At 38.2% G+C, this 25,940-nt stretch overlaps 1 protein-coding gene across 3 annotated transcripts in view; it reads left to right on the top strand.

The window, feature by feature from the left end:
- The window catches only part of TBC1D4 (TBC1 domain family member 4), a 110,305-nt gene that overhangs the window by 60,032 nt on the left and 24,333 nt on the right, over positions 1-25,940 (top strand). For 2 of the 3 annotated variants that reach the window (XM_084506346.1, XM_084506348.1), the window contains exons 2-11: positions 3,419-4,021; positions 5,469-5,558; positions 9,179-9,283; positions 12,071-12,203; positions 14,166-14,257; positions 15,055-15,165; positions 15,759-15,878; positions 19,438-19,512; positions 20,549-20,775; positions 22,614-22,763. In XM_084506346.1, coding sequence (XP_084362472.1) covers positions 3,419-4,021; positions 5,469-5,558; positions 9,179-9,283; positions 12,071-12,203; positions 14,166-14,257; positions 15,055-15,165; positions 15,759-15,878; positions 19,438-19,512; positions 20,549-20,775; positions 22,614-22,763 — 1,706 coding nt within the window. The remainder of the gene's footprint in view (positions 1-3,418; positions 4,022-5,468; positions 5,559-9,178; positions 9,284-12,070; positions 12,204-14,165; positions 14,258-15,054; positions 15,166-15,758; positions 15,879-19,437; positions 19,513-20,548; positions 20,776-22,613; positions 22,764-25,940) is intronic. The other variant, XM_084506347.1, reaches the window with a different exon arrangement.

Below are 25,940 nucleotides of genomic sequence, written 5' to 3'. Positions count from 1 at the left end.
TGCTTACTTTCTTGTCTAACTTTGCCCTGCAATTTCAACATTAATAGCTAATAAGCTAATATCTACATCCAAAAATGTTACACAACTTTGATGGTGAAACTCTTGTGACTGAGGCTTCTTGATATGCAGAGGAGCAAAATGTCAAGAAAAAAGCAAAACAAAACAAAACACAACCCTATGCTGAATAAATATTTAAAAAGCCTTGTTGCTACCCCTGATAATTTTATAACTTTCCCTGTATTTTGCATTTCAGGAAAACACATGCAAACTCTTGTTTAGATTCCACTTGACTGCAGTTGTGGTGTTTTCCCAGGTCAAAACATTAAATGAAAAGATTTTAATCTGATAAGGTGCAAGTGTCAGCAAATGGCAGTGACGCTTGGTTCTTGACAGGTAACATGGTCCTGGAATGGAAGAAGGTCAGATCTAACCATGTAAGCTGGCACATCAGCATTGGGATACTGTTATTCTTTTACTTTGAAGACAGTAAAATCCATGTGTATAAATACAGTATGACCTGAAACCTCTGCACTAATGCTAGGATCCCTCTATGTTGAAATGAAAATACTGTAGCTGTTCATGTGGTAGGTAGAAGCAAAAGCAATAGAGGGAGCAGGTATCATGAAATAGTAATTATGGCTCAAATACTAATCATTTGTAGGAGTGTTGCCAGCAGATCAAGAGAGGTGATCCTACGCCACTACTCAGCCCTGGTGAGGCCAAACCTGGAGTATTGTGTCCAGTTCTGGGCTCCCCAGTACAAGAGGGACATGGAGCTACTGGAGCGAGTCCAGAGGAGGCCTACTAAGATGATTAGAGAACTGGAGCATGTGGTGTACCAGGACAGGCTGAGAGAGCTGGGCCTGTTTAGCCTGGAAAAGAGAAGACTGTGGGGAGACTTCATAAATGTATATAAACATCTGAGGGGAGGGTATCGGGAGGATGGAGCCAGATGTGTCCAGTGACAGGACGAGAGGCAAAGGGCACAAACTGAAGCACAGGAAGTTCTGGCTGAATATGAGGGGGCACTTCTTTACTGTGAGGATGACAGAGCACTGCAACAGGTTGCCTAGAGAGATTGTGAGGTCTCCTTCTCTGGAGATACTCAAAACCCGCCTGGATGCCATCCTGCGCAATGTGCTCTGGGGTGACCCTGCTTGGCAGGGGGGTTGGTCTAGATGATCTTCAGAGGTCCCTTCCAACCTCAGCTGTTCTGTGATTCTGTGATTGAACAGTATACATTATATAGAAAAGACAGAAATAAAACCAAGCAGTACACAGCAGGATGGTAGTGTTTTGTTTTTAATAGGATTATAACTACATAAAACTCCATGTTTGTATCTGTGCGGGAGATTTCCAGGGATGGAGGGGATAGGGAATCCTACTGCGGTATAGCTGGAAGTCTCTTGTCCCCAGCCTTTTTGGACATTTGTTGGCAGAAGAGGTTGGGATAGGATACATAAGGAGGCTCTCAGGTATTGTTTGTAAGACTTCAGAATTTCTTCTCCAGTCTCTATTGTGGAATTTACAAGCAAGTGACAAAACTTAGTTATTGGAGTGGTAGTCATGTCATGCTTTTTAATAATCCAAATAGCTGAATAAAGAGCTGGCATTGCTTAATCCAGTTGACTGCAGGGAAGATTTGCTTTTGAATAGAATTATTGTTTGTCACTATACTTTGAATAAAGTATAAGTGAATTGTACTGTATCACATTCTGGATTTTAAAAAGGGAAATTTAATTAAAATTCAGCTAGCTTGTGAACTTCGCTAAAATCAAGAGTGAAGGGATTTAAACTCTATAGCGTCTTTAAGCACAAACCATTGAAAGAATGAGAATAAAAATATTCAGTGAAAAAGATGTATCTCAGAAGATGAATCAGCATGAGATTTGTCCATGTCCAGCTGAGCTGGACAATGGTAAATGGCAATGCTGGACAGTGGGCAACAGTAAAGCAGTCATTAGTGAGAATGAGTAAAAAGATTAAGTACAGTCTACTGCCAGCACCATATCAAGCCTAACTTTTCACCTCGTTGAAAACTGAGATGATGATGTCTATAGGGACAAAAGCCAAATGGTCAGTAGAACATGGAGTAATTTCACTTTATTTTGAAGCAAATGAAGCGGAAGCAGGTTTGAGTTGAGGAGAAGTGTGTAATGGGATATGGGGGTTAAGACGAGGTAATTTTCTACTATGACTTGCAAAAGTATTGGCTTATAAGATCACTGCCTTATTAGCAAGTTCCAGATGGTATCGTGACTGGAAGAAAGAGATACTGTAGGAAACATGGTTTATTTACTAAGGTGTGACTTCAGAGTTATCTTCTTTTTTTTTTTTTTTTTTTTTTTTTTATCTTTTTCTTTTTTTCCAAAATCTTAAAAGACATTTTCAAATATTATACAAGTGAGGGAAGGCTGTGTGGTGTACAACATACACTATTTATTGATTGTTGGATTAGGCAAGCATTGAGAACTGACTTTTGTGGTGAAACTAGGGTAGATATCATCCCTTGATCTCATTGTAACTAGCAGCCTTCCAAATGTGTGTGCCATGATACCATTCATTATTTTGTCTGCAGAGGTGAGACCTGGGTTAAGCAGGGGTGGGTACTGTTGAAAGAGGAACTAGAATCACTCTGTCACCTGTCAGTAGCGTTGGATGAGTGTAGGCTTTCTTCAGTGAAGGCACAATGTAAAAGGAGCTTGCATATTAAATATGCTGATACGGAAGGCAGACATCCTTCAAAGTGATTGGGATAAAATGGAGGAGGAGCCTCGTGGCCTTAAAAGACTGGGTGATACAAGTCTGAAATGGAGAGTTTCCGCTACAGTGATGTGCAGTTTGGCCTTCAGGGCTCTCTCAGTTGTACGTGGTACTTCTGTAACATTTCCGTATGCTTGTTGTCTGTATTACAAAATTGGCAGTTGAAACTGATGGGCATTACCAGTCTCTCTCCATCCACAAAACATGGTTTCCACAGCTGTCCTAGGAACAGAATGTCTGGCTCTGCAAAATGAAAGTACAGAAACAGTGATGGCCCTCTGCAAAACACATCAGCAAGAGACACTGATGTGTGAAGAGGGCTGCAAAAGAGAAGGCAGTATAAGTAAAAGGAGAAAAAAATATGTAGACATTTGTCAGTAGACTCTAAGCTCATTGCTCTGGTAATTTAAAACCTTACATTCTAAAACAATTTATAGTATTTTTACTGAAACTTTTTTGCTTTGTTCCCACTTCATTCTAAATTTTGCACAGGCAATTTCTGTACTATGTTTATATTGTCAACCAAGAAGCTAGTGCACTTTACTGAAGAAATAACCTGTGAGAATATTTACAGTAACAAATTTTTTTGGGGGGGATACCACTGTCTATTATCTCATTTTTGTCTGCTAAAGGGATATTTTAATCTATCCCTTAGGTTCCTGATGTCATCAGCAGCATAAGACAAGTCTCCAAAGCAGCACTGAAAGAAGATGCCAAACCAAGTAAAGACAGTGAAGATGCCTTCTATAACTCTCAAAAATTTGAGGTCTTGTACTGTGGAAAGGTGACAGTGGCTCACAAGAAGGCTCCCTCATCATTAATTGATGATTGCATTGAGAAATTCAGCCTTCATGAGCGTCAGCGCCTGAAACTATTAAATGAACAGCGGAATAATGAGTCGAGTTTGGACTTACCCCTGTGCGAAGGAAATGTGCCAGCTTCTCCACTGGATAGCCCATTTGAGGAGCTGGAGAGCCCAAATAACACCACAGGACATGCTGCAATGTTTACAATTGGCAGCCAGACCAACTTGACCAACCTGGCCAGCGCACGTAGCTCCTTTCCAGAGCGAATTTTAGAGGACTCTGGCTTTGATGAGCAGCAGGAGTTTCGTTCCCGGTGCAGCAGTGTCACTGCAGTTATGCAAAGAAGGGTTCATGATGCAAACCTGAAAATACAGCCACGCAGAAGACATGCAAGTGCACCCAGTCATGTTCAGCCCTCTGATTCTGAGAAGAACAGGACAATGTTGTTTCAGGTGTGTCCTAGGATGATTGATTTCATGTTGTTTTTGTACAACACCTTTACCTGTGCAGTTTGAAGCTGAGACAAGTTTTCTAAGACTTATCTTACATGGATTATTTTACATCTCATTTTAGCATGGATTCAGTATAGTTTCATGATTTGTCAGAAATATTTATGCATATGTTCATAAATGATTGGAACACAATTAGGAACAACACTTTAAGGAAACCAACATGACTCATGAGCACAGGTAAATTTTAAGAAAAAGGAATTGCTCATGGACAACAAGAACAGAGTTTCAAGGGGCAGAGCTGACTTTCATATGTGATTCTGGTTCATCTGTGCTGGTGAGATCTAGGACTTAGATGAAAAAAGTATTTTATTCAAAAAGATAATCCATGAAAGTTTCCTCATGAACAAACCATCTTTTCTGTATGATTAAAAAGAAGCCCCCAAGTTCACAGCCTTATGTTTGAGCCAGCTCCTTTATAATTTGTTCTGATGTCAAACTGTTCTCATCTGTCTTTCCCAGATGAGTAGTCAAATGTCTCTGCTTGCACTGAAGGTTTCTTGCTTTAGACCTCAGAGTCCTTTCTTCTCTTGCCTGATTTGTATTTGACATCTTCAGAGCTTGTACTGATAAAACAAAAGGACACATAGAGGAGGTGACCCATAAAAGATCTTTGGAACTTAAAATAACAGGGAGCTAAATGCTTGAGTTTTGTCATTCGATTTGCATTAAAGATCATTCTTGCCTTTCATTCTCTTGGGGAAATGCTAACTGAAGTAAGAATGCATTGCCCTTTGGAAAGCCGTAGCTATCCCTGGTAATGAAAAGGATTTAGCTATAAAACTCCTGAAGCTCTGTGGAGTAAGTTCCATATGCTTGCAAAGCAGTTTGGGAAAGCTGAAGGGTTTGTAGCAGAACCTCCACTTTCTCAGTCAGAATTGTTACAGAAACTTAAAGTATCACCTTAAGATCAGCATAGTTTCTCAGTTGATCTATAGAATAGCTGTTATGGTGGTGGGTTTGTGTTGAATCAAAACTACCCACAAATTGTGTAGTTCTGCTGATTTCTGTATTGGACCTTATAATTTAGCCACACTGTTTGCTAAAGGTTTTGATATTATCTGCCAAGAATGTGATCTTTTGACAAAAATTACTCAAAATGATAAAGGGGGAAAAAAAAAAAAAAAGAACCTCAAAGCCTCTTTCCAAATCTTTTTCCTATTGAATTGAGTGTATTGTTCTTGCTGAAATACTCTTGCTCAATCGAGGCTAAATTATGGCACCCTTATTCCTGCTGAGTAAGCTGGTATGCTGAAGGTACTTTATGTGAACAAGAAAGGGCTAGATTTTGACATTTTTGTTGCTGCTGACACTGTGCCCTGTGCCTCCAAGACAGTCATAAACTAGACTTTCTTATTTTTCTCCTTTTTTTTTTTTTTTTTTTTCCAAGGTTGGAAGGTTTGAAGTTAACCTCATCAGTCCAGACACCAAATCTGTTGTGCTTGAAAAGAATTTTAAAGATATCTCCTCATGTTCTCAGGTAAGCATTAATAAGAAGCAGCGTATAGATTATCAGAAGAAAATGAATTGATTTGTTCTTCTGCTTGGTTGCCTTGCTAACATATAGAAAGCAGAAAAAAAAAAAAGAAATGTGGAGGTTTTTCTTTTTTAGCATTTTGTCCTGATCTCCTTTATTCAGTCTCAAAGGCTACTTTTAAATAGTTTATCCTCTTTGTATAAATCACAATAAATGAAAATAGATTGCTGATTTACCCCATTTGCTCCTTAATTTAAAAATAGGGGGGATTTGGGGAGATTGTGCAGGTTTGTGATACAAACCCTGCATCATGTTTGACAGCAAAATATTACTGACTTCTTTGGGGAGTACAGCAGAAGAAATTGGATATTAAATTATGATTGCTTCATAAGCAGCTGCAGCAGACTAGAAGTGGTGATGACAAAAAATTATAATAGTGAGAGCTGTTATTCAAATCAGGATTGCACTCATCTGGTATCAGTTTCAAGTAGATATTGCACAAAAATTATGCAATGTCATTCCCAAAGAGCTTAAATACAGAAAAGATGAGCACAGAATAATCAATGTAAGATGCAGTAGTGGTAACTTTGATCGTTGGTCAGAAAGCAAAGTATAAACTGTTCTGCTTTGTGAGAGCATTGGATTTAATTTGGAAGTAGCTTGATCTCCATTTAGGATGCCCTGGGAGTGCTGTCTCTGAATTGCTGATCTGAAAACCTCTGGAGTGAAGGGAGGAGAGCATCAGATCAGTCCTCCAGAAAAACATCAGTTTACCTACATCGTTTCTTCTGGAATATATTGTAATAGCTGAACCTAGTTTTCTCCAGTATATATGTGTCTCATAAAAAGTGAAACATCAGGACTGAGGGATTTTTCTTTCTGTCTTGTAGTTCATCAGCTGTTACTTCTAGTACTCTCTGTTTTGAGGTCTTTTTTTTTTTTTTTTTTTTTTTGCCTTTCACCCCCAAGTGCTTTCATTTTAATACTAATAACAAATCTGCTCTTGCATAACTGTGCTACAAATGCTAATTCAAATTAAGAACTGGTCAGTACTTCTGAATCAAGTGGAGCCTTAAACTACCAACTATAGGTCCAGGCCCTTATGTGGAGTCTAACTACAGCTCATGTTGCTGCTGAGAGTGAAGAAAGGCATGTGCAAATACAGAATGGAACAATGATCAAACAATTGCTTACTAATAACTTTATAATAAATGCAGATCAGAAAGATTCTCACAGCAGTGGTATGGAAAGCAAAACTTGCAGATGGTTAAGTCTTCCTTCCACCTGCCCCCCTTTATGGGTGCACTGAACTCAGTTAAAGTGACACTTCAATTTTACATGCTTGTAACAGGCAAACAAACGTCCTAAGTGCAGAAAACATTTTTCAGCTAACTTTAAAGTGTGATGGAGACCAGCAAGACCATTGTAGATGTTTGACACCTAGCTTTTCCTTCAGTAAAAGAACTGTATGCAGTCAGTAGTGTCAGGTAATGCTGCCTGTTGGGTTTTGGAGGTGGAAGATTTCACTTTCATTTGGAGCAAAGCTTTTGTTATTTTGCATGCTTGAATAACTCAAACAGGCACTGACAATACTGTGGGTTTCTCATTTAATGCAAGAGATACTTTAGAGAAGGCTTTTTTTCTTTTTCTTTCTATGTTCAATAGAAATGAAACATTTAATTTGTTCAAGGCTAAGGATTTGGTTGCTCATCAGTCTTTCTTTTAAGAATACAGTGCTAGCCACAGGGCTTCTCTGTTGTGGATTTATGGGGAAGTGATTTACTGCATATTGTGAGACTGCAGCTTAGCAATGTTTGTTCTTCTGAGCTTTAAGAATGATGAAAAAGAGATGTTCTCTTTAGCTTGCATTCTGGATTCTTTTAGTCTAGCCTAATAAATTTATTTTATTCTATAACTTAAGTATGGTCGATTGGCTGCATTTAATTCATTATCCACATTTTTGCATAATTGTCAAAGCAGCAGAATGGATGATAAACCCCTGTGTGTGCTGGCGAGCTCAGCTATCAGACAGCTTTAGAAATTTCCTTGTTTCAGCCTTGCTGACCTTGAGAGAAATGAGAAAAATGAGAAAGGTGCGTGTTCTTTTGGCATGACGAGCCAGGCCATCCCCCCCTCTTAAAGAAAAAGTGGTGGAGTTACTGTTAATGGTACTTACAGCTTCAGTGGTGCAAGTGTCAAGTCCTTCTCCCCACCACTTGTTCTCCTGTGCAGCCTGACAAATCTGACAGCAGGAAATATGTTCAGGCACTGTCAGCAATGAGAGAACCAGCATCTCTTCCATCCGCCTTAAGTGAATACAGTTTTCTTGCAAAACAAGGCAACAGTTCACCCTGACAGAGATGAACATATGCATATACATCTGTTCTTTTTCATTTTATGCCTTTGAAGGCTTTGCATGTTAGAGGAAAATGGGTTCAGTTAAACTGGAATTGATGTGGACTACAGTAAAGTAATGGCATTTGTGCCATCATAGGTGGTCTCTGCACTTAAGTTTTGCCTAAGCAACACAAATGTAACCTCTGGAATTTTGTTTTCAGTTTTAAAATCTACTGGGATTAGTGACAATATGTTCAGACTGTCACGTAGTATGTTACCAATTTTGTCTAGAGTGTTTTCTGTACACACAGGCAAGTTGTTTTGCCTCCTCCCCTCTTTTGCTATATAGGTGTTTTCTTTGGAGATAGATCCAAGCAGCTGAGTTCTCCTTTCTGTTGTATTTGAACTTGAGGAATTAGGCTTTCTTTTGGAGAGAATCTGCTATTACCATACTTAGATGATAAAAACATTGGCAAGAGCTTTAACAATAGTGAGTCATGTTCCATGAATCGAGACTGGGAATATAGTGCTTCTTAGGAAGCAGCTCTCTTTGATCTTCTCAGTGCTGTTTTTAGCAAGGCAACATTCCTTCTCAAGCAGTTAGACTAGCAGTTAGATCTTGAAATAAAACATCGGTAGTAATGAGTAGTAATTCTTGAAACTTCTGGTATGTAACAGTCTCAAAACAAAGAATTTATGAATCCAGTTGGAATTCTACATCCCACCGCTCATTCTATGCTCCTTTTGGTGTAGTCCAGGTTTACATTACAGGAAAGAGAAGATCTGTCACTACTTTGATGCTCCTCCAGTCCCATGTTTTAGTGTGGGCTCACAAAAAAAAGTGAAAAGCTGTCCAGCTTTCACTGCAGAGGCAATTCCAGATACAGCCTAGGACTGTTTCGTTGGCTGCCCTGAAAATTCCATTCAATTCCATCTGAAAATTCCATCTGGAATTTCAGATCCAGATTTATTGCTGTATGAGTTTTGTTTAGTTCATATAGAGAGCTCTATGCACCTTCTTAATGCGAAAAAAAAAAAAACAAAACCAACAATTAATGAAAAATTAATTGTTGTAGTTGTGTAATAGATCATTAGGAGGATGTATTCATAGTTTCTCAAATTTTTGTGTTGGCAAGTGTTGGAGTCTACTTTTTATAGACTATTTTTTGCTTCACTTTGGAAACCAAATGTGTTTGTAAAGTAGTTCATTACTGATGTTTTTAAGCTCTTTTAAACTCATATTTTAACTTTTTTTTTTTTTTTTTTTTTTTTTTTTTTTTTTTTAGGGTATAAAACATGTTGATCACTTTGGCTTCATTTGCCGGGAATCTGTTGAACCTGGGTTAAGCCAGTATGTTTGCTACGTGTTCCAGTGTGCAAGTGAGTCTTTGGTGAGTATTAAAGTTAGCTATCCTAACTTTTCCAACAAAGCACGTCTAAAGCATGTCCTAAGCAATGGGAGTCTCTGCTCTGCTATATCAGCTGAGCCTCAGTGGTGACATGTTCTAAGGTGTGAGATCTCAACTATGACTTTGAAAATAAGAAAAAAACCACACACATTCTGTTCATGTATAGCCTTATCCTGGTACTCTGCTGATGTGTTTATTAGTAAGAAATGGAAAAAAGTCCAGATGGATGAGTTCACACGCAGGCTGCAAGCATATTTGGACTTTGTATTTTATTTTAACTCTAGCATTTCTGCTTGTTGAGATACTTGGTTGCCCATTAAATATACAATTACATGTATTGTTAACAAAGATGATGGTAAAACCCAAAAAGACTTTTCAGGGTAGGGTTTCTACTACTGGCCTGATCCTGCATGTGGCTTCTGTATTTTCGCTGTGGTCTCTCTTGTTCCTCAGGAGAGGAAAACAACAGCATCTGGTCAAAGAAGCAGAAAACCTAAGTTCACACATGTTACATGTGGATGTATACAACTAAAAAGTCCAATGGGCATTTGATGAAGTATGTATCAATGAGTTGAGGATTACAGTGACAGTGATTTAACTGGTAGAGATAGCTTAATAATGTGAGACATACAGGAAATTATTTTGGCTACTGCATGTTTATTTTGAACTCTGACACTTAAAAAGAAGTTGGTTTCTGTTCTGAAACATATTTGCTACTTATTGCTGTGCTAACATCTGTTAACTCTTTCAACTAAACTTATAAATCATCTTTCTACCTAGCTGCAAATGTGATTTCTAAATCCAGTAGCCAACTTGAGAGTTGATAGATTTATGTCAGTAAAGCTTCTAACAAATAATGTCCCTAGGTGTACTATGGTAGCTGAGGCTGTGCTTTTATCAGGATAAGAGTTCGTTATGGGATCAGATGACTCTTTGTACTAACATGAAATGTTACACCTAACTTATTGATAAATCTGGCCATGAATAATTCAAAGATGCTTAAAATGTGGTGTATAAAGAAACCACATATCTATGAATACTTTTACATAGTCAGCTACTGCTGTATGTGGGTATGTCCACATTGCAATACAAAATGAACAAATTCTTTGACACTAGCAGCAGTGCAGAGCTGTAAAAAACAAGAGCTGTCTGGATTCTACACTGCCATACTATGTTAGTAGTCTTGTGTGTATTGGCTCTAAACCTAACTGCAGTCTGTGCTACACTTCTCATGATTTCAGTGTGGTCAGAATCTATGTGCTTAGCACTGTCCTGTGTATCTTCCATTCAAGATATCTTTGCTACCTTACATTTAAGAATTACACCAGCGTTGCAAGATGGACATTCATATTTCAACGGCCTTCCTTATTGCTTAGAAGAGAACATTCAGGAACTACTTGTAGTGCTTAAAACTCTTATCAAAAATCAGGCCACAATTAATGCAAGTTTCCATGTTCAGGTGCCTTTATTTTTATTTTGTTTGTGCAACTGACAGGCGTTCAGAAAAGCTGGTATATTTTTAATGTTAAACTGCATGATTTTTGTCTCACGTATTTCATCTTTCTTCAACCTTTTTCTACAGTGTGTAAGGTAAGATCAGGGACATGATCCTAAAGTAGAATACATTTCTTTTCAAAGGTTGTCTTCAATCTTGCCTCCTTCTTTCCATGCTAATGCAAAGACATGGGTAAACAGCTTTTAATAAGGATTGTGTTGCCCTAAAATACAAACACGGAAACTCCAGGTGCTTTGTAGTATATTTGAATGGGTGAGGAGAAATCCTGTCAACTTTTGACCTTTCTATGTGTGGGAACATAGCACTACTGTATTTATGGTAGTGGAAGAGAAAAGATCAAGGCAGACACAAGGTAAGTTAGCAATAGTTATAGATGAGTTATTGGTTGCAGTAAAGCTGGTGGCCAGTCTAGTAGTTTTTTAAACCTGGAAAAAGGTGAACTCCTCTGGGAAGCTTCTGGCTGCCAGCAGGAGAGGTCTGTGGGGTTTTGGGCTAAAATATTTGAGAAGGAGTAAGTGCAGTATACAGGAGAAACTTGAAGCTAAAGAAAATAAATGATTTTTTTTTTTTTATTTAGTCAGTAACCTTGAGTTGCTGCAGTATGATTTACAAAATCACACTTTCTAAGTGAACTTTAAGATGGTGAGCATCCACACAACTCATATTTCAGTGCAGACTATGGAAATGCAGCTTCTCAGAGAACCTTTTTTTCATGCCAAAGAGGTGGTGCAGTTGAACAGTAAAATCTTGGCAATGTAGTCTGAGATCCTTGCACAACGAGTACATGATAAAGTGCTTTCCCAAACTGTGGTTTTATTATCATTTTTACTATTAATGGAAATTTATTGTACAGCTCTGAAACTCCTTTCAAGTATACTGACAGATGAGTTTCTAGGCACCTTTTTTCTTTAGGTGCCTATGCATGCAGATTTTGAACATATCCCAGATGCAATGGGAGCTAGATGTGGAGTCCCTTCTAAATACAGGTGTCTGTCTTCCATTCTTATATGTCCATTTACCTTTTGAAGTTCTTTACATTGCTAAGTCCTCTTTCAGAAAACAGCTGAAAGCTGTTAACACCTCATTTACCTTCAGAGAATAGGCTGGGGATGCAACCTTGATCTCTTTAGAAAACAGCAAACATTTTGTTTTGATTGCAAAACACCTGTTTCTGATGTGATTTGTAAGCCTTATTTGATGTATATAGCGTGGGTTTTTGTTTATATGCTGTCTTTTTGCTCCTTCTCCTTTAGGTTGATGAGGTAATGCTTACCCTGAAACAAGCCTTTAGCACTGCTGCAGCTCTTCAAAATGCCAAGACACAGGTTAAACTGTGTGAGGCCTGCCCAATGCATTCATTGCACAAACTTTGTGAAAGAATTGAAGGTAACAGCTGAGTTTATTTTTTATTTTATTTTTTAAAATTTTGTTTATTCTAGAATTATCATGCTATCATAATAGCATCATACTATCATCATTATCATGTTCAATTTAATTATATCAGTTGTGCACTTTCAACTTTTGTGATGTAAGAACAGAGGGAAAAGTATCCCAATAAGCAGGTCTTACCATCACTTTCCACTCTGTACAATTAAATGAAGGTGACTGTAATAATGCTATTGCAACTGAGTGTAGTACAGCCTGTATTATATATACATACTCTTTCATTGTCATACTTCTCTTAAACTTTGAGAGCCAAAAAAAACAACAGCTCTTCCTTTTGTTATCCTGAAGATGCATTCTTTCAAAATGGGTCATAAAAAGACAGTGTTGATCAAGAAATGGTCTTTCTTTCTCATGTGTTCCTTCCTTCCTCTGTGTTGATTTTTTTGCCTTTTTTTTTAACTTTAAAAAAAAACAAAAACAAAAACTTTTTTGTTTTCATTCTCTTATATACTTCAAAGCCTGGTTTCCTTTCTATTATAGGAAATAAATTAAGATAGACGATTAATATCTAATAAAGTCAAGGCAAATGACCTGACTTTTCAAATATGAATCCACAACCCTTTTTGGTTTCTGTAGAAGTGAGATATGCTAGAACCTCTGCAAAATACAAGATAGAATTCTAAAAATATTAATTGCAGGATCCTATTTTTTGTAGCCTGATATGTCTCCTTGTAAAATGTTGTATGCAAAAAAAAAAAAAAAAAAAAAAAAAAAGGGGCAAGTATGTTATGATGATCTTGTATCTTCTGGTCTGGTTGCAATGATGATGGTAATTACCAGCTCTCCCATTCATCAAAAGTCAATATTGCTACTTATCTCCCTCTGGTGGATGAAAAAAAGCCTATAAAATTCTAGCAGAGAGGCATTCTTTCAAGCTTGTAACTGATACATTTTCTGAGTTCAGAAAAAGGCATTCAAAGGCATTAACTGGAAAAGTCTTCTGTAAATGGAAAACTACAGGAGCTGCTGTATAAGGCAGCATCAGTATCTTGAATATGGGCACTTGCAAGACAGGGTTAACTATCTGGTATCAAAATATATATATATTTTTTTAGGATAAAAAGTTGAATACAAAGTTTAAGAAATTTGTATTATGTTAGTTACTGACTGAAAGATTTTAGTGTCCTTTTCATTTTATTTTTCTTCTTGGTTTAGAATCTACAAATTTATCATAATGAAACCCAGGACTTCATGGCTTTTGAAAATCTTTATCTGCTCTGATTGCAATTATGTATGAATGATATCTACCTTGGGTGGAGAAACATATATTTTTATCTGATTTGCTGTTTTTTTTTTTTCTCCTATTCTTTTTTTTTTTGATTCCTAGAATAAGGTCTGTAAGCAAATGTAGATTTTATCAAAAATAAAAAATTATTATTATTATTTTAATGTATTGCTTTTATTCTGCTCTTGCTTTAATGTGATGTCTTCTCTTCTCTGGTGGTATGACCTGCACCGCTTCTTTCCTTGTCTAGAAATTCATATAACCTTTCAATTAAAAGCCTCTGAAAGCTGTTTAGTATCTTGTGCAATGAGTAACTTTCAAGTTAGATACCTGATTTGTTTCTCTCTTCCTCCCATCCCATACAGATGTCAGGCTTCTGTCATAGTGATCTCTTGGTACTAGGATGGCAGATGTCAGTGGGGTAGAGACTGCAACCTTATACTCAGGAGCCAGCTGCTTAGCTGCTGTTAGTTCTATTTTTACTGCTAACGAAATAAGAAAACATATGGTTTAGCAAAACCTGAAGTATCTTGTATCAAGTACACCACAGATATCCTAATATCATACATCAAACTTTTTTGAACTTAAATGCAAGTTTATAGTTATTAATTTTTTTTGAAGTGTTTTGAGAGATCGTTTGGGAGTCTAGAAGCTTTACTTTTATTTTCTCTTCTCAGGGCTTTATCCACCAAGAGCCAAGCTAGTAATCCAGAGACATCTGTCATCACTAACTGATAATGAGCAAGCAGACATTTTTGAACGTGTTCAGGTAATAAGCTGGAAGCTGTTGTTTCAATTTTGAAGAAGACCATGACAAAATGATCTAAACATTTTTTGGTTTTGTTTTGTTATGCCGTTGATCTAGAATTTACTACTGTTCCACCAAACACCATACTGAAATAGCATGATCCAACCTAATCTAATGTACGGTACACTGCTTTCAGTAAAGTTTTGGTTTCCAAATCTACTGAAACTTTCTGTGTACATACACATGAGATTTTTAATTTTTTTTCCCTAATCTTAGTTCATCTGTAAACATTTTCTTCCTGCCTGAAAGTGATGTGGAAATGAGTTGAGTGTAGGGGAGACATGAAGGTGTTAGGCAGATGGTGAGCATTTTCAGAAGATCTCATTTGACTTAAATTCTGAGGCAAAATGGTGTATACAGATGTACTCAAGTGGATAAACTACACAATAATTTAGGCTTCTAAAGGCTACGCTGTTTTCTAGTAGCCTCTAGAAGGGAATACCTGTTTGATTTATGTGGGTTCTTTATTCCATTTATAAGCTTAGACAGTGACAGACAACCTTTGAAAACAAAACATGTAGTCGTAAGACCCCCTTCCCTCTACATCCTGTAACATTCTCCATATGGAAATTTTTGGTCTGTTTTACTTAGGAGTATGAAAGCACACAAATGATGGTGTAATACAACACATTAATTGTGTACTCTGGCATCTGGAGTGTAAATATATTAACTTCAAAGAATACATACATATGGAAATGAAAATAAGCAAATCATGACTTGAAAGACAACTTTTTTGTTTTCTTTGCTGTTCTTGACAGAAAATGAAGCCTGAAAATGACCAGGAAGAAAATGAACTTGTGATCCTACATCTACGCCAACTCTGTGAAACTAAGCAGAAAACACACGTTCACATTGGTGAAGCACCGTCGGTAAAGCTGAATTTTGTATTATTTCTCTCCCTCTTTTACATCCTATTCAAATGCAACCCTGAATACCAGCAGGGACACTGCTAGAGTTCATCAGGGACAGCTGAAGCTGGGTATTGTAATTGAGAGAGAACTATGAAATAGAAGTGATTTGATTTGATTTACTGTGGCATTTTTATTTTATTTTTTTTTAAGTTTGGAGGCAGAAAGGGAGAGGAAAAGGAAAACATGTCAGTTTCTTTACAGTGTGAGGATACCACTTTTTCTTTCCTTTTCCTTCCTCCCTGATCCCTACTCTCAAACACTCATTCCTAGGGAGAATAAAATAAGAACGAAGAGGGCAATGGCTTCAGTTTAAACTACAAGCTTATCTAGCAAAGGAAATGGATAACAATGTTGTTAAATTGATATGCCTTTTCATGATAGTCTTTAGCGATTAAATGTTCCTTTAACTACTACTTTTTTTTTTTTTTTTTTTTAATAAAGGCCAAGGATGCATTGTTTATTATGTAACTTGGTGCAGCTCTAGTCTTTGGAGGTCTGCAATTACAAAAAGAATTGCCAAAGCTGAACAGTGTCCTTGTTCTTTTCAACAGATTACTTCTAACAGTGCAATTCCAGAAAACACCACCAGTGGTGGCAGGTTTAAACTTGACGTTCTGAAAAACAAGGCCAAGAAATCCTTGACTAGCTCTCTGGAAAATATCTTCTCAAGGGTAAGATTAACAATTCATTGTCAGCAGTTCTCCCTGATATCCTTGACAGTAAAATCCTGTCAGATTTTTTTTCCCTCAGTCTAAATACTTTATGAAGCTAGATCACTGTTTTGAAATCTGAGGGTTACAGCTGGGCTTATGGTGTCTTAACAATGCTAGAAAGCATATGGTAAGGTCACACACAGAGGAAAAAAGTGACTTTCTGAAAAATGAGCATTCATTGTATGTGGCAAGTGAATTAGCTGAGCATTATCAGATGTTTTGTTTCAGAAAAAAAAACAACAACCTACTCAAGATGGTTTTTATGATCCCATAAAGGGATATATTACCTATTTTTGAAAGCGAATAAATGTCTTTATAGAAACCAGAGATTTTTGTTATTCCGAGAATTAACATTGCCTCTTATATCTAAAAGCTCATGTTGGTCATTAACAATTTTTGGACAGTAGTAGCAAAGTAGTCCTTCTGCAGGAAAAAAAACAAAAACAAAAACAACAACAACAAAAAAAAACCACTGACTTTATTAAAAAAAAAAAAAAAAGAAAAGAGTTATTCCTCATATCAGTGCTGCTAACTAGATGTAGTGTGGATAATTGTTGGGAATTTCTCATATTAATTAGCCTTTTAACAAAGAAATCTAAATTGTAAATTTTGCTTACTGTCCCTTGCTTAGGAGGGAGAATCCTAAAAGCAGAAAAGAAGCGTATAAAGGAGTAACTGAAGAAGGCTGGGTGCCTGGGATCCTGTATGGTGTTACAGAGAAGGTGCAATGAGCTGTGATATTAAATGACTATGTCCAAGTATAGTTCAAGCAGTGAAGTTAAGCTTCTTCTGCTAGTAATTTTAAAAATACCATGTGAAATCAAGGCTTAAGACACTTTTCCTGCAGCTTGTATGGGCATGTCATAAAGTAACCTGCAATCTTGAGATGCCACAGATGTTCTCTGTAAAAGAGGCAAAACACCATTTGCCAGGGACAATCCTTAGAACAGCTTGTACTTAAGGTTAAGGGTGAATTTCACCTAGGGCTAAAGCTCACCTGGTCAAACAGGGCTTATCTTTTGTGGCAAATTTTGCACACTGGGAACTTGATTTGAGTATGGAGAGAGAGAAAATGAGAGATGTTGGTCAGAAGATATGGATATTTTCAGCAGTCTGAAATATCATCGAATGGTGACAGCTAAAGTCATGCTTCTACTGAGTCTCATTTCCTTTCCATGTCTAAAGGACATGTGACTGGAAAGTGATCTAGCTCTGATGGTGGGGCACTAACCCTGCAGTCATTGTGGAAAAGGTGAACATCACTGGGAGCATCCCAGTAAAGCAGCCCTGCTGTATATGGACACAGTTCTGTGATCATGTGAAAGAAAAATCATCTAGAAGTAATTCACCGCTGAAGTTGAAATCTCTCTAAGGGGAGACAACTTACCTATTGTTTTTGATATAGTTTGTTCCTTTCTCACTCGTAGGATCTCTGAGTCATGCTACATGTTACAGTACAAGGTTCTATTTAGTCTGTGATCTAGTTTAAGAGGACACCCAAATCTGCACTAGGGCTGTTTTAAGTTGCCTGTTTATGAAGCAAACTTGCTGCAGCGAGAAAGATTGTCTCATCTTTTGCTAGAGTTCAGGAATAGCAGTATATTGCAGTGAATCATAATGCACACACAGGGATCATCACCGCAGATTCATTTAAGGGTTACACAATACAAGAACTAGAAAAGTAATTTACAACTTGGTTAGATCAGGTATATATGATTGTTTCTATACAGTGTTACTGTATATACACTGTGTGCGATATGTGCATGCATGTGTTGTACAATGACCGTTTTGATAATTCTTACTCTTCAACAGACTACTATAAAAGCCTAATAGATCATGGTTAATTTCTAAAGATATTTAGGCACCAAATACCCATTGGTGTAGTGTTCCCTCCCCTTAAGTCTGCTGCAAATTGCATGGTATTAAGATAAGGGAATGCTAATTGTGCATGACCCAGGCTCTTTATTGCTCTTTATTTTTAAAGTATAATTAGTAACAAAGAGTCTAGGAAATTTATTTTTCAATAAAATTGGCATACAGCATCTTACTGCAGGTAAAAAAAAAAAAAAAAAAAAAGATTTAAATAAAAGTCAGCAAATGTGGGGGGAGACTTAAGCAGCATCAATCTTAGCAGTTTAAGTATGTAGTAACAAGGTATCTGGGAGCACTTTAAATGGATGGCTTTCTAGCTAGATAAATAGCATCAAGTGACATTTTAAGCTACTTGAACAAGTAGCTGCTCACTGCTGACCATAGGGAAACATGCTGGGTTTTGTGCTCTGGCTTCTTACTCACACAGGAATGTCACTTTTTCACTTGTTTGTTTTTGCTGGAATGGTCTTATTTTTGTCAGGTTTGAACTGGAAACAGGCTGTGGTTTTCTAAGGAGATACCTCAGAAAAAATAAATATTACCTCTGTTTGACCTCCTGAACACATTTCTACTAGCCCATGTTGCACTAACCTTTGTGTTTTTCTGAATCAAAAAGCCTTTCTTACGTTGCCAAAAGCATGTGTTTTTAAAGCTACCAAGAAACTTCCGGGTTATCCTTTGCTTGTTTTATTGTGAGAGGGTCAGCGAAGAGATTCTTCAGGCAGAGTATTCATTGGTAATGAGCTTAAATGGGATAATGTACTTAAGGGGCACTGCAAGTCTTGAAAATGAAAATAAACCTCACCAGGAAAAAGTAAACTACATAAATGTTGCTGATGTTGATAAAACTCTGCCCTCTAGTTGCAAGCATACCAAGAAGAGCCCTTGGTCTATCTATAGTTTTCCTAATACCCATATTGTTTTCTCCTTGTTAAAGTAGTGAAAACAATTACTTCAGCAGTTGCTAATGCCCAGCAGTATATGTCACCCATGTTTTGTGGGAGTTAAAGACAGAGGCCGAAGGTAGTAAAAAGCATTGCTAGTCTATCACCTCTTTCTGTGAAACTAGATGACTCTGAACAGGTTTGGCAAAGATCTGCTGACACTAACAGTTTTGCCTCAGCATTATCATTGAAAAGGTTTGCCTGGATCCAACCTTAGTTGGTTGGAGTTGCAGCAAAAGAGCACTTGTCTCAGTTTTAGCGCTTTCTTTGCTTTTGCCCCAGTGGACTTAATTTGTCTGAAATCTCTGGATGTGTAGTGAGGTCTCTGCAATTATATCATATCAAGTGTATCTGATAGCTGCAGTGCAGGCACAGTATGGAAGTCTGGAGATTTTCTATCTTGACTGTTTAAGCCAACTCAGCTATTTTGTCTCAAATGGATGAAGAAATACTCGGTTGCTTAAGACAAGAGCTGTAGGGTTAAAACTCCTGGGAGTGGGGGGAGAAGATATGTTTCTGCCAGCTAAAGATATTACTGCTTGCAAAATCCAGTGCTTGCCCTATTATGTGTGGTCTTCTGTCAAACGTATTGCATGCCTGAACTGTCCTGTGTTCACCTGCACAGCTGTTGTCATCTTTGTTTAAACTTTGGAAAAAGGAGAAAAAGCCTGGATTAAATTATTCACTTCTTTTTCATGTAGGGAGCCAACAGAATGAGAGGCCGCCTGGGAAGTGTGGACAGCTTTGAGCGCTGCAACAGCCTTGCTTCTGACAAAGTACGTAAGGAGCTTAGTTAAAATTGGCACGCGTTCATGCATGGGTGGTAATGAAGCATAAATATGCCTCTTTTCAGTTTGAAGGAAGTAGCACAAAGCACATCAACTTACAAAATTCAAATAAGAGTTTCCACTGAGAGGCGGAGGTTGTAGGGAAGCTGGAATATATGTTGACTTGGAGCTTCAGCTTCAATCCATTGTTTGATTGCCAGTCCGTTGGCTTTTTTTTTTTTTTCCTTGTTTTGTTTTCTTCTACATTTCCTTTGCTTTTACAAAAAGCAAAGAATTTCTGGTCAGCTTCTACCTTGTTTTGCTGAAGCAATTGAAAATGGTCCTATCTCAATAAAAGGAAATGCTCTGAAGGTGAAGAATCCTTTCTGTAAGTAATAGTTGCTTTAGGGAAGTTAAAATACTGACCTAAAACCAGCTGTTGGGCATGCTTTACAGTGGCAAGGGGGCGGAATCCTGTTCACTTTCATTTTATTTCCTGTTTTCAATGTTTTTCCTCTTACCTCATGCGAGGATTGGTTGCTGTTTTTCCCAGGAGATGGAGATTCTGTTATGGTTTTCCTGCCACAGTTACTCACAAACTGGCTGTGTAATAACAGCCTCTTTTCCAGGATATCACTTTGACGGTACAGGAAGCATGCTCGTGATATGTCGAGGAAACTAGCTAAAAGCGGTTTCCCTAGTCTTTTCAGTCCCTGTGTTCTCCTGAAAGAGCCAGAAGTCTGGTAACTGGAATGCTGATCTTTGTAAGAGGATGCCAGAGTAATTAGTATCTTTTTTGTATTGTACAGAAATTTTTATTCCCCTTTTCTCTTTCCGTTTTTTTTTTTTTTTTTTTTTTTTTTTCCTCAAGAAGGATGCTGCTGTTGTAGCGTAAGTTATCAGAGGATGTCTGTTTTGGGTGATAATTAACATACAATGGGCCGTGACCAGGAGGGAGGAGAGGCTTCGGTGCCCCGATGCGGCGCAGGGCTGGCGGGGTTAGGCGAGCTTTTGCAGGCCTCATTCCTCCAGGACTTCCTTCCAGGACGCTTCGCCGAGCGATTCTCCACCGGCCACTCCTCCGGCGTCACCCGTGTCCTCGGTCTGGCAGCCGTTTCCCGAAGAGGACTCGGACTCCCCCCAGTTCAGGAGGCGCGCTCACACCTTCAGCCACCCTCCCTCTAGCGCCCGGCGGAGGATAACCTTCCAGAACGGGAGGTCCCAGAGCGCCCGGTCCCCGCTCCTGCGGCAGAGCTGCGTCGAGCCGCCGAGGTGAGTCAGAGTTTGACGTGCCATGGGCCTCTTCCTGCCTGACATTTCAGTACACGAACTTATGATGTAAGTGTATTCTGTTTCTGCACTGCTCTGCGTTTATTATTTTTTTCAGCCTGTCTTCTCCGCCTCCAAGTAGTTTGGTGCTTTGCAGTAACTTGCTAATCCCCAGATTAGTGGTCGGGGGGAAGCAACAATCCATCGAATTGATCAGCAGGCTGGATGCCAAATTGGTTGGTTCTTTAGTGGCCAGCTTTGAGATGAGCCTTTATGGCTGTGCCTTTTGGAGGCTGTCAGGCCTTTCGGAGAAGAGATCCCCACCACTTCTAACTGCAGAGACAGTAGCCTGAGGGTTTGCATTGGGATGAAAAAAAGCACTGTCAGTTTCCAGTGTCAGCTGCTGTGTTTGCCAAGCTCCTGGAGAGTATGTCCAGAATTAAAACTACTGAAGAGTCTCACAAAACGACTTAAGGATTAAACACCTACTGTGAACTGTGAGGCATGTGATTTCACTGTTTGCTTTTCTCAGGAGCTTCCCTCTGTAACTCCTTTCCCCTTCCCATTTGGAGGCTCTCCAACTAAATGTCGTGTGGGATACTGCTACTTCAGGAGCACGGCATAGTTCCTTCGCTTGGTCAGGAGGGGTCCCCACAGTTCACTGTGAACCTGCTTGGATGTGCTTATCTTTGTCTGCATCCTGCCTATCTGTAGTAAGTCACCAGGCAAACTCCAAAACCTTTACAAGACTCAGGATGAGTTTTCTATGCTGGAGAAGCACTTTTTCCAAACTAATCATCTGGTGCAGTTCATGGCTGCAACTTAAGCTTTTTGATGACTCTTTCTAAAAATGGCTTTAAATAATTTATCACATGCTTGGTGTCTACATGAGTATGAATGCCATGCTGGCTTCTAGAGAAAGATAAAGAATTTTATTCTTTTTTAAGAGAATGGAATGGGGGGTGAAGGGTAAGAAACCAGCTTTGAAATAACTTTGTTACATTCTGTTTCTGAAGAGATAACTTTTTTTTTTTTTTTTTTACTGAGATAAACTTTGGTTATTTTTTTTCCACTTTCCATGTTGTATGCAAACAGGAAACCCTGGCAGTTCAAACCGAAGGACTTGCTGACTTCACTTCTTTGTAATAACTTTAAAGAAGTCACTGATTAATTCACATCATCAGCAGATTTTCAGTCAAAACAGCTTTGTAACAACTTCATTCTTGGCTGAGATTTGCAGTCTCCCCTTTCCTATTGGGGATTATCAAAAATGTTAAGTAGAAGAAACTGCATTGGCTTTAATGTCCCCCCAGCACAGATTTTCTCTAAGTAATGTTTAAAGATATAGTAGGACTGTCTTCCTTGATTAAAATATACAACAACAACAACAAAAAGTCAAAAATTAATTCCATAATAGTGCATTTAAATAATCTCTACTTTGTATAGTGTGTTCTAGCAATCCAGTTATTTCTAAAAGCAAGAAACAAGGGGAAAAAAGCAACAAGGTGGTTCGTATTATTGGAAGCAAGTTTCTAAGGAAATTTTTTGAACAGTTCAGAAACACTTTCTGAATTTACTTTGAGAATAAATAAGGCCGAAAATTACGGTCATCTGTCTGTTCTTAAATGTCATCAAAATATTTCTTAAAAGAAATCAACCATAACAATAAAATCAATGTTTATCAGGGAAACTGCCCAGTAGTGCATTTGGTATACTCTGTCTTCTGGAAAATTGAGTTACTGTAAGCCAAAATGAGGTACTTGGCCAGTATACTTAAGTGGGATATTTTGTTGTATCTGATTCTGTGCTGACCCATCTATGTTCTCTTATTGCCTGCACAGCCCAATTGTTGGGGTTCGACGCTTTTTCAGTGAGACTGAATCTACATCACCTGGTCTCCCCTCCTCTGTCTCTGCCCCTTCTTTCTTGAAAACCCTTTACCAGGGCTCAGGAAGGTTACTCCAGCACTCTGAAAATGACCTCTCCAAGAGGTGAGAGCATTGTCTCCTCACTAGTTCTTCAGTGCCACCAACTTAACAACACGTTTCCCAGTGCAATGCCACACACGGGATCTCTCCCATCCTGCCTTGAGCTCCTGCATTTCTAACAGACTTTCTAAATACTTGATGCAAATCAGCAAACAGGCTTTTGGCCAAAAAAGCCTGTTAAAAATAGAGGCTTGTCTGCTGACATCTAGTAACTGCGTCCTATTTCTGTTGCAGTGTTTCATATTTGCTGCATCGGTTTGTTGCTTGAAATGCAGTGTTTTTCAGGAGTGTTATGCCACTGTGATGCTTTCTGTGCTGAATGCAAACCAGCATGTGTTGCTGTGATTGTTGGCATATGAAAACGAGAAAAGAGCAAAGTGAGAAGACTACAGTACTAATGTGGCATGTCTGTACATGGGGAAGGGGAAATGCCAAGTTAGCTGAGTGATACTAGCTATGAGATGTTTAGAGGGAATTGCCAAGTGACTTCCAATTACAGATGAGTGAGGAAGAAGCCAAGATGCAAGAAGGGCTTTTCTGACATCAACATTAAAGACTGAGTACCTGGATGGAAGTTATGCATTTTAATATAAGAATAAGCTCTCCTTCTGGAGAGTGCTTGAGGAAATTGCTTATGGGTTATTTGTCTGAAGTATGGCTCCTCCTTATTCGTGATGGACCTTGTTTTGGAATTCTTAATTATTATTTTTTTTATTTTATTTTTATCAGTTGCAAGCCTTTGTTTCTCTTCTGTCAATGACAGCTTCAGTCTGGCCTTGTACACTTAACTGTTCTGAGGTTTCTGCTATTTTTCATCTCTGAAGAAAAGTGACAATAGATTGCATTTGTAACACAAACAGATGGTAATGAAATCTTGTTTTCAGTTGTGTCAGGACTCTACTACATGGGGATTTCAGTTCTCAGATGTGTGTGGAACTAAATTAGGGGTGACAAGGTTTTTTACCTTGTGGAATGCAGTTTCATTAAACTTGCTCACTTTTAACGTCACGTCCATTTAAGGATAGACCATAAGAAATGAAGTAAATACACAAAGTAATGTGAGACACAGTTGATTTAAAGGTGGCTTTAAGGTACAGTTTGGATTAGTCGTCTCTAATAATATATAGGTTAGAGTAACTAAATACAAAGTATGTGTTGTCCCTAAAAGCACACCATATCCCGCCTTGATTTTACTGACATTTAAAGCGTCTCTTCCCAGCCTCTAATCTCTTACTAATGTACAGCATGCAGACAAAAACTGTTATGTGGAAATGACCATGAAACACATAGTGAGAAGATTCTACAGTTAAAGTCTTTCCAACAGAATAAACTGGCTTGCAAGTGCAATAAGGTGAGACATCCTTACAGGAAGGTCACCATGTAGCCATAGTGTCAGGACCCTTGCCTATTTCCTTCATGCCCCTGACTCCACAGCTTTTTAAAAGTATATGGTAAATTATTTAGATTCCCTTTCTAATATTGGCGTAATATAAATCAATCATTTTGTATTTTTGAGAGGAATTTCAAGACCAATCTTAGAAATGTTTCACAGCTTTGAAGATGCAATAACTTTCTAAGTGACCCTACCCAAGCACTAATGAATAAGCAGTAAGCAGTGTATGTTTTTGAAATTTGAGAGGAGAAATTGTAGTCTCATCCATTAAATGTAGGCCTTTAATATCACTTGTTCTAAACCTTGTGTCCAGTAATAGTCACTATGTAAGTGAATCAGATGCCTAGATTTTCCATACCTTACTAGACTGAAGTAATACTAGACTAAGCAGCAAGTGAGTTATTATATTAGAAATAAAAGTTATTATATTAGAAATAAAAGAAACTGATGGTTGCACACTGGGATGTGCAGAGATAAGGGTGGAAAAATAACCTCTTACAGACTACCTTAACCTCTTTTTTTGTGTTATAGTCCAGTTTTGTTTCTGAGATCCCTTTAGTTAGCAGTCTTGGTTCAAGCTGAACCAACTCGTGGACATCTGGTCCATTAAACATAGTGCTCTGAATCTGGGGAATGTAGGTACTGACTAAGACTACTTAATGCCAGGTAGTTCCAAGATTAAGTGTCTGAGGTACTACTCTTGGTTTTGGCTATGCATGCAAGTGAAGGTATTAGATTTTATAATAACAGTATTTTGAACTGCAAGATGGGGAGATCTTCAAATTAGTAATTTCCTTAGGAAATTCTGCTTAAGTTTTGTAGTATACAGGTTTTGATATCATTTAATCTTGAATTTGTGTAAAAACTGAAAATGACATCTCGTTTGTTATGGATCTTGCTGGGAGCAACTGGGCCTCTAAACTGTTGTGATAAGGAAATTGCAGTAGCCAAGGGCAAAGCCCTGGCAACTAGTTGGGTTCGTTTTAGTGAAGTGTATGTGAAAAATATATCCAAAAAACCATGCTGAACAAATAATCCCCATATGGTGTGACTCAGGTAATCCAATTGCCATTTTAATTGGCTGATGGAAAACAACATACTTTCCAACTCATGTTTGTTCATCTCTTTAAATTTTCCCCGATTTAGCTTGCAAATGTGTTGATGAAAGTACCTTGTCATTCCAGCAGGTCTGTGCATGAGAGGAAGTTCAAGTCTTTCATGGTGTTCTTTTTCTCCTTTGTCTCTGTTTTGCTGAGAGGGCCGCCTGCTATCCTGACAGACTATCAGGCTCAACGTGAGGTGTTCCTACTGTTCTTGTGTGACTGTAAGTTGTAATAGAGTGAAGTGTGGCAGCCCTAAAACATGAAGGACGGTAAGGTGTTAGGAGTCCTAATTAAAACTTCTGTGCATTTTCCTCTCAAATAATAATCACAGTGACTATATGTTCATGAAGTGTATCCTATCCATGTTGCACTGGAGAAAAATTCTTGACAATCTGATTTCCCGTATTGCATAGCTTTGAGGTAACACATACTACAGCAGGCAGCTTTTCTTGGTGTTCTGGTGAACTTCAGTGTGCAGGAGCAGAGCCGGTTTCAGTCAGACTTCATTTTAAAAAGATGTTTGATTTGTAGCAGTCAGATGGGTTTATACAAATAGCATCAGTCAGGGTAAGCTGGGGAGTAGGGTGTTAAAAAGCATCTCTGCTTATTATATTTTTGTCTCTATGTATTGGCTGCTCACATTAGAGCACAAAGATGCACATTAGCATCGCATTAAGCATATGG

Source organism: Aythya ferina (assembly GCF_964211825.1).
Source record: "Aythya ferina genome assembly, chromosome: 1".
NCBI lineage: Eukaryota > Metazoa > Chordata > Aves > Anseriformes > Anatidae > Aythya > Aythya ferina.
Note: the sequence above shows the minus strand (reverse complement) of the source record. Positions and strands in the feature narration are given on the sequence as shown.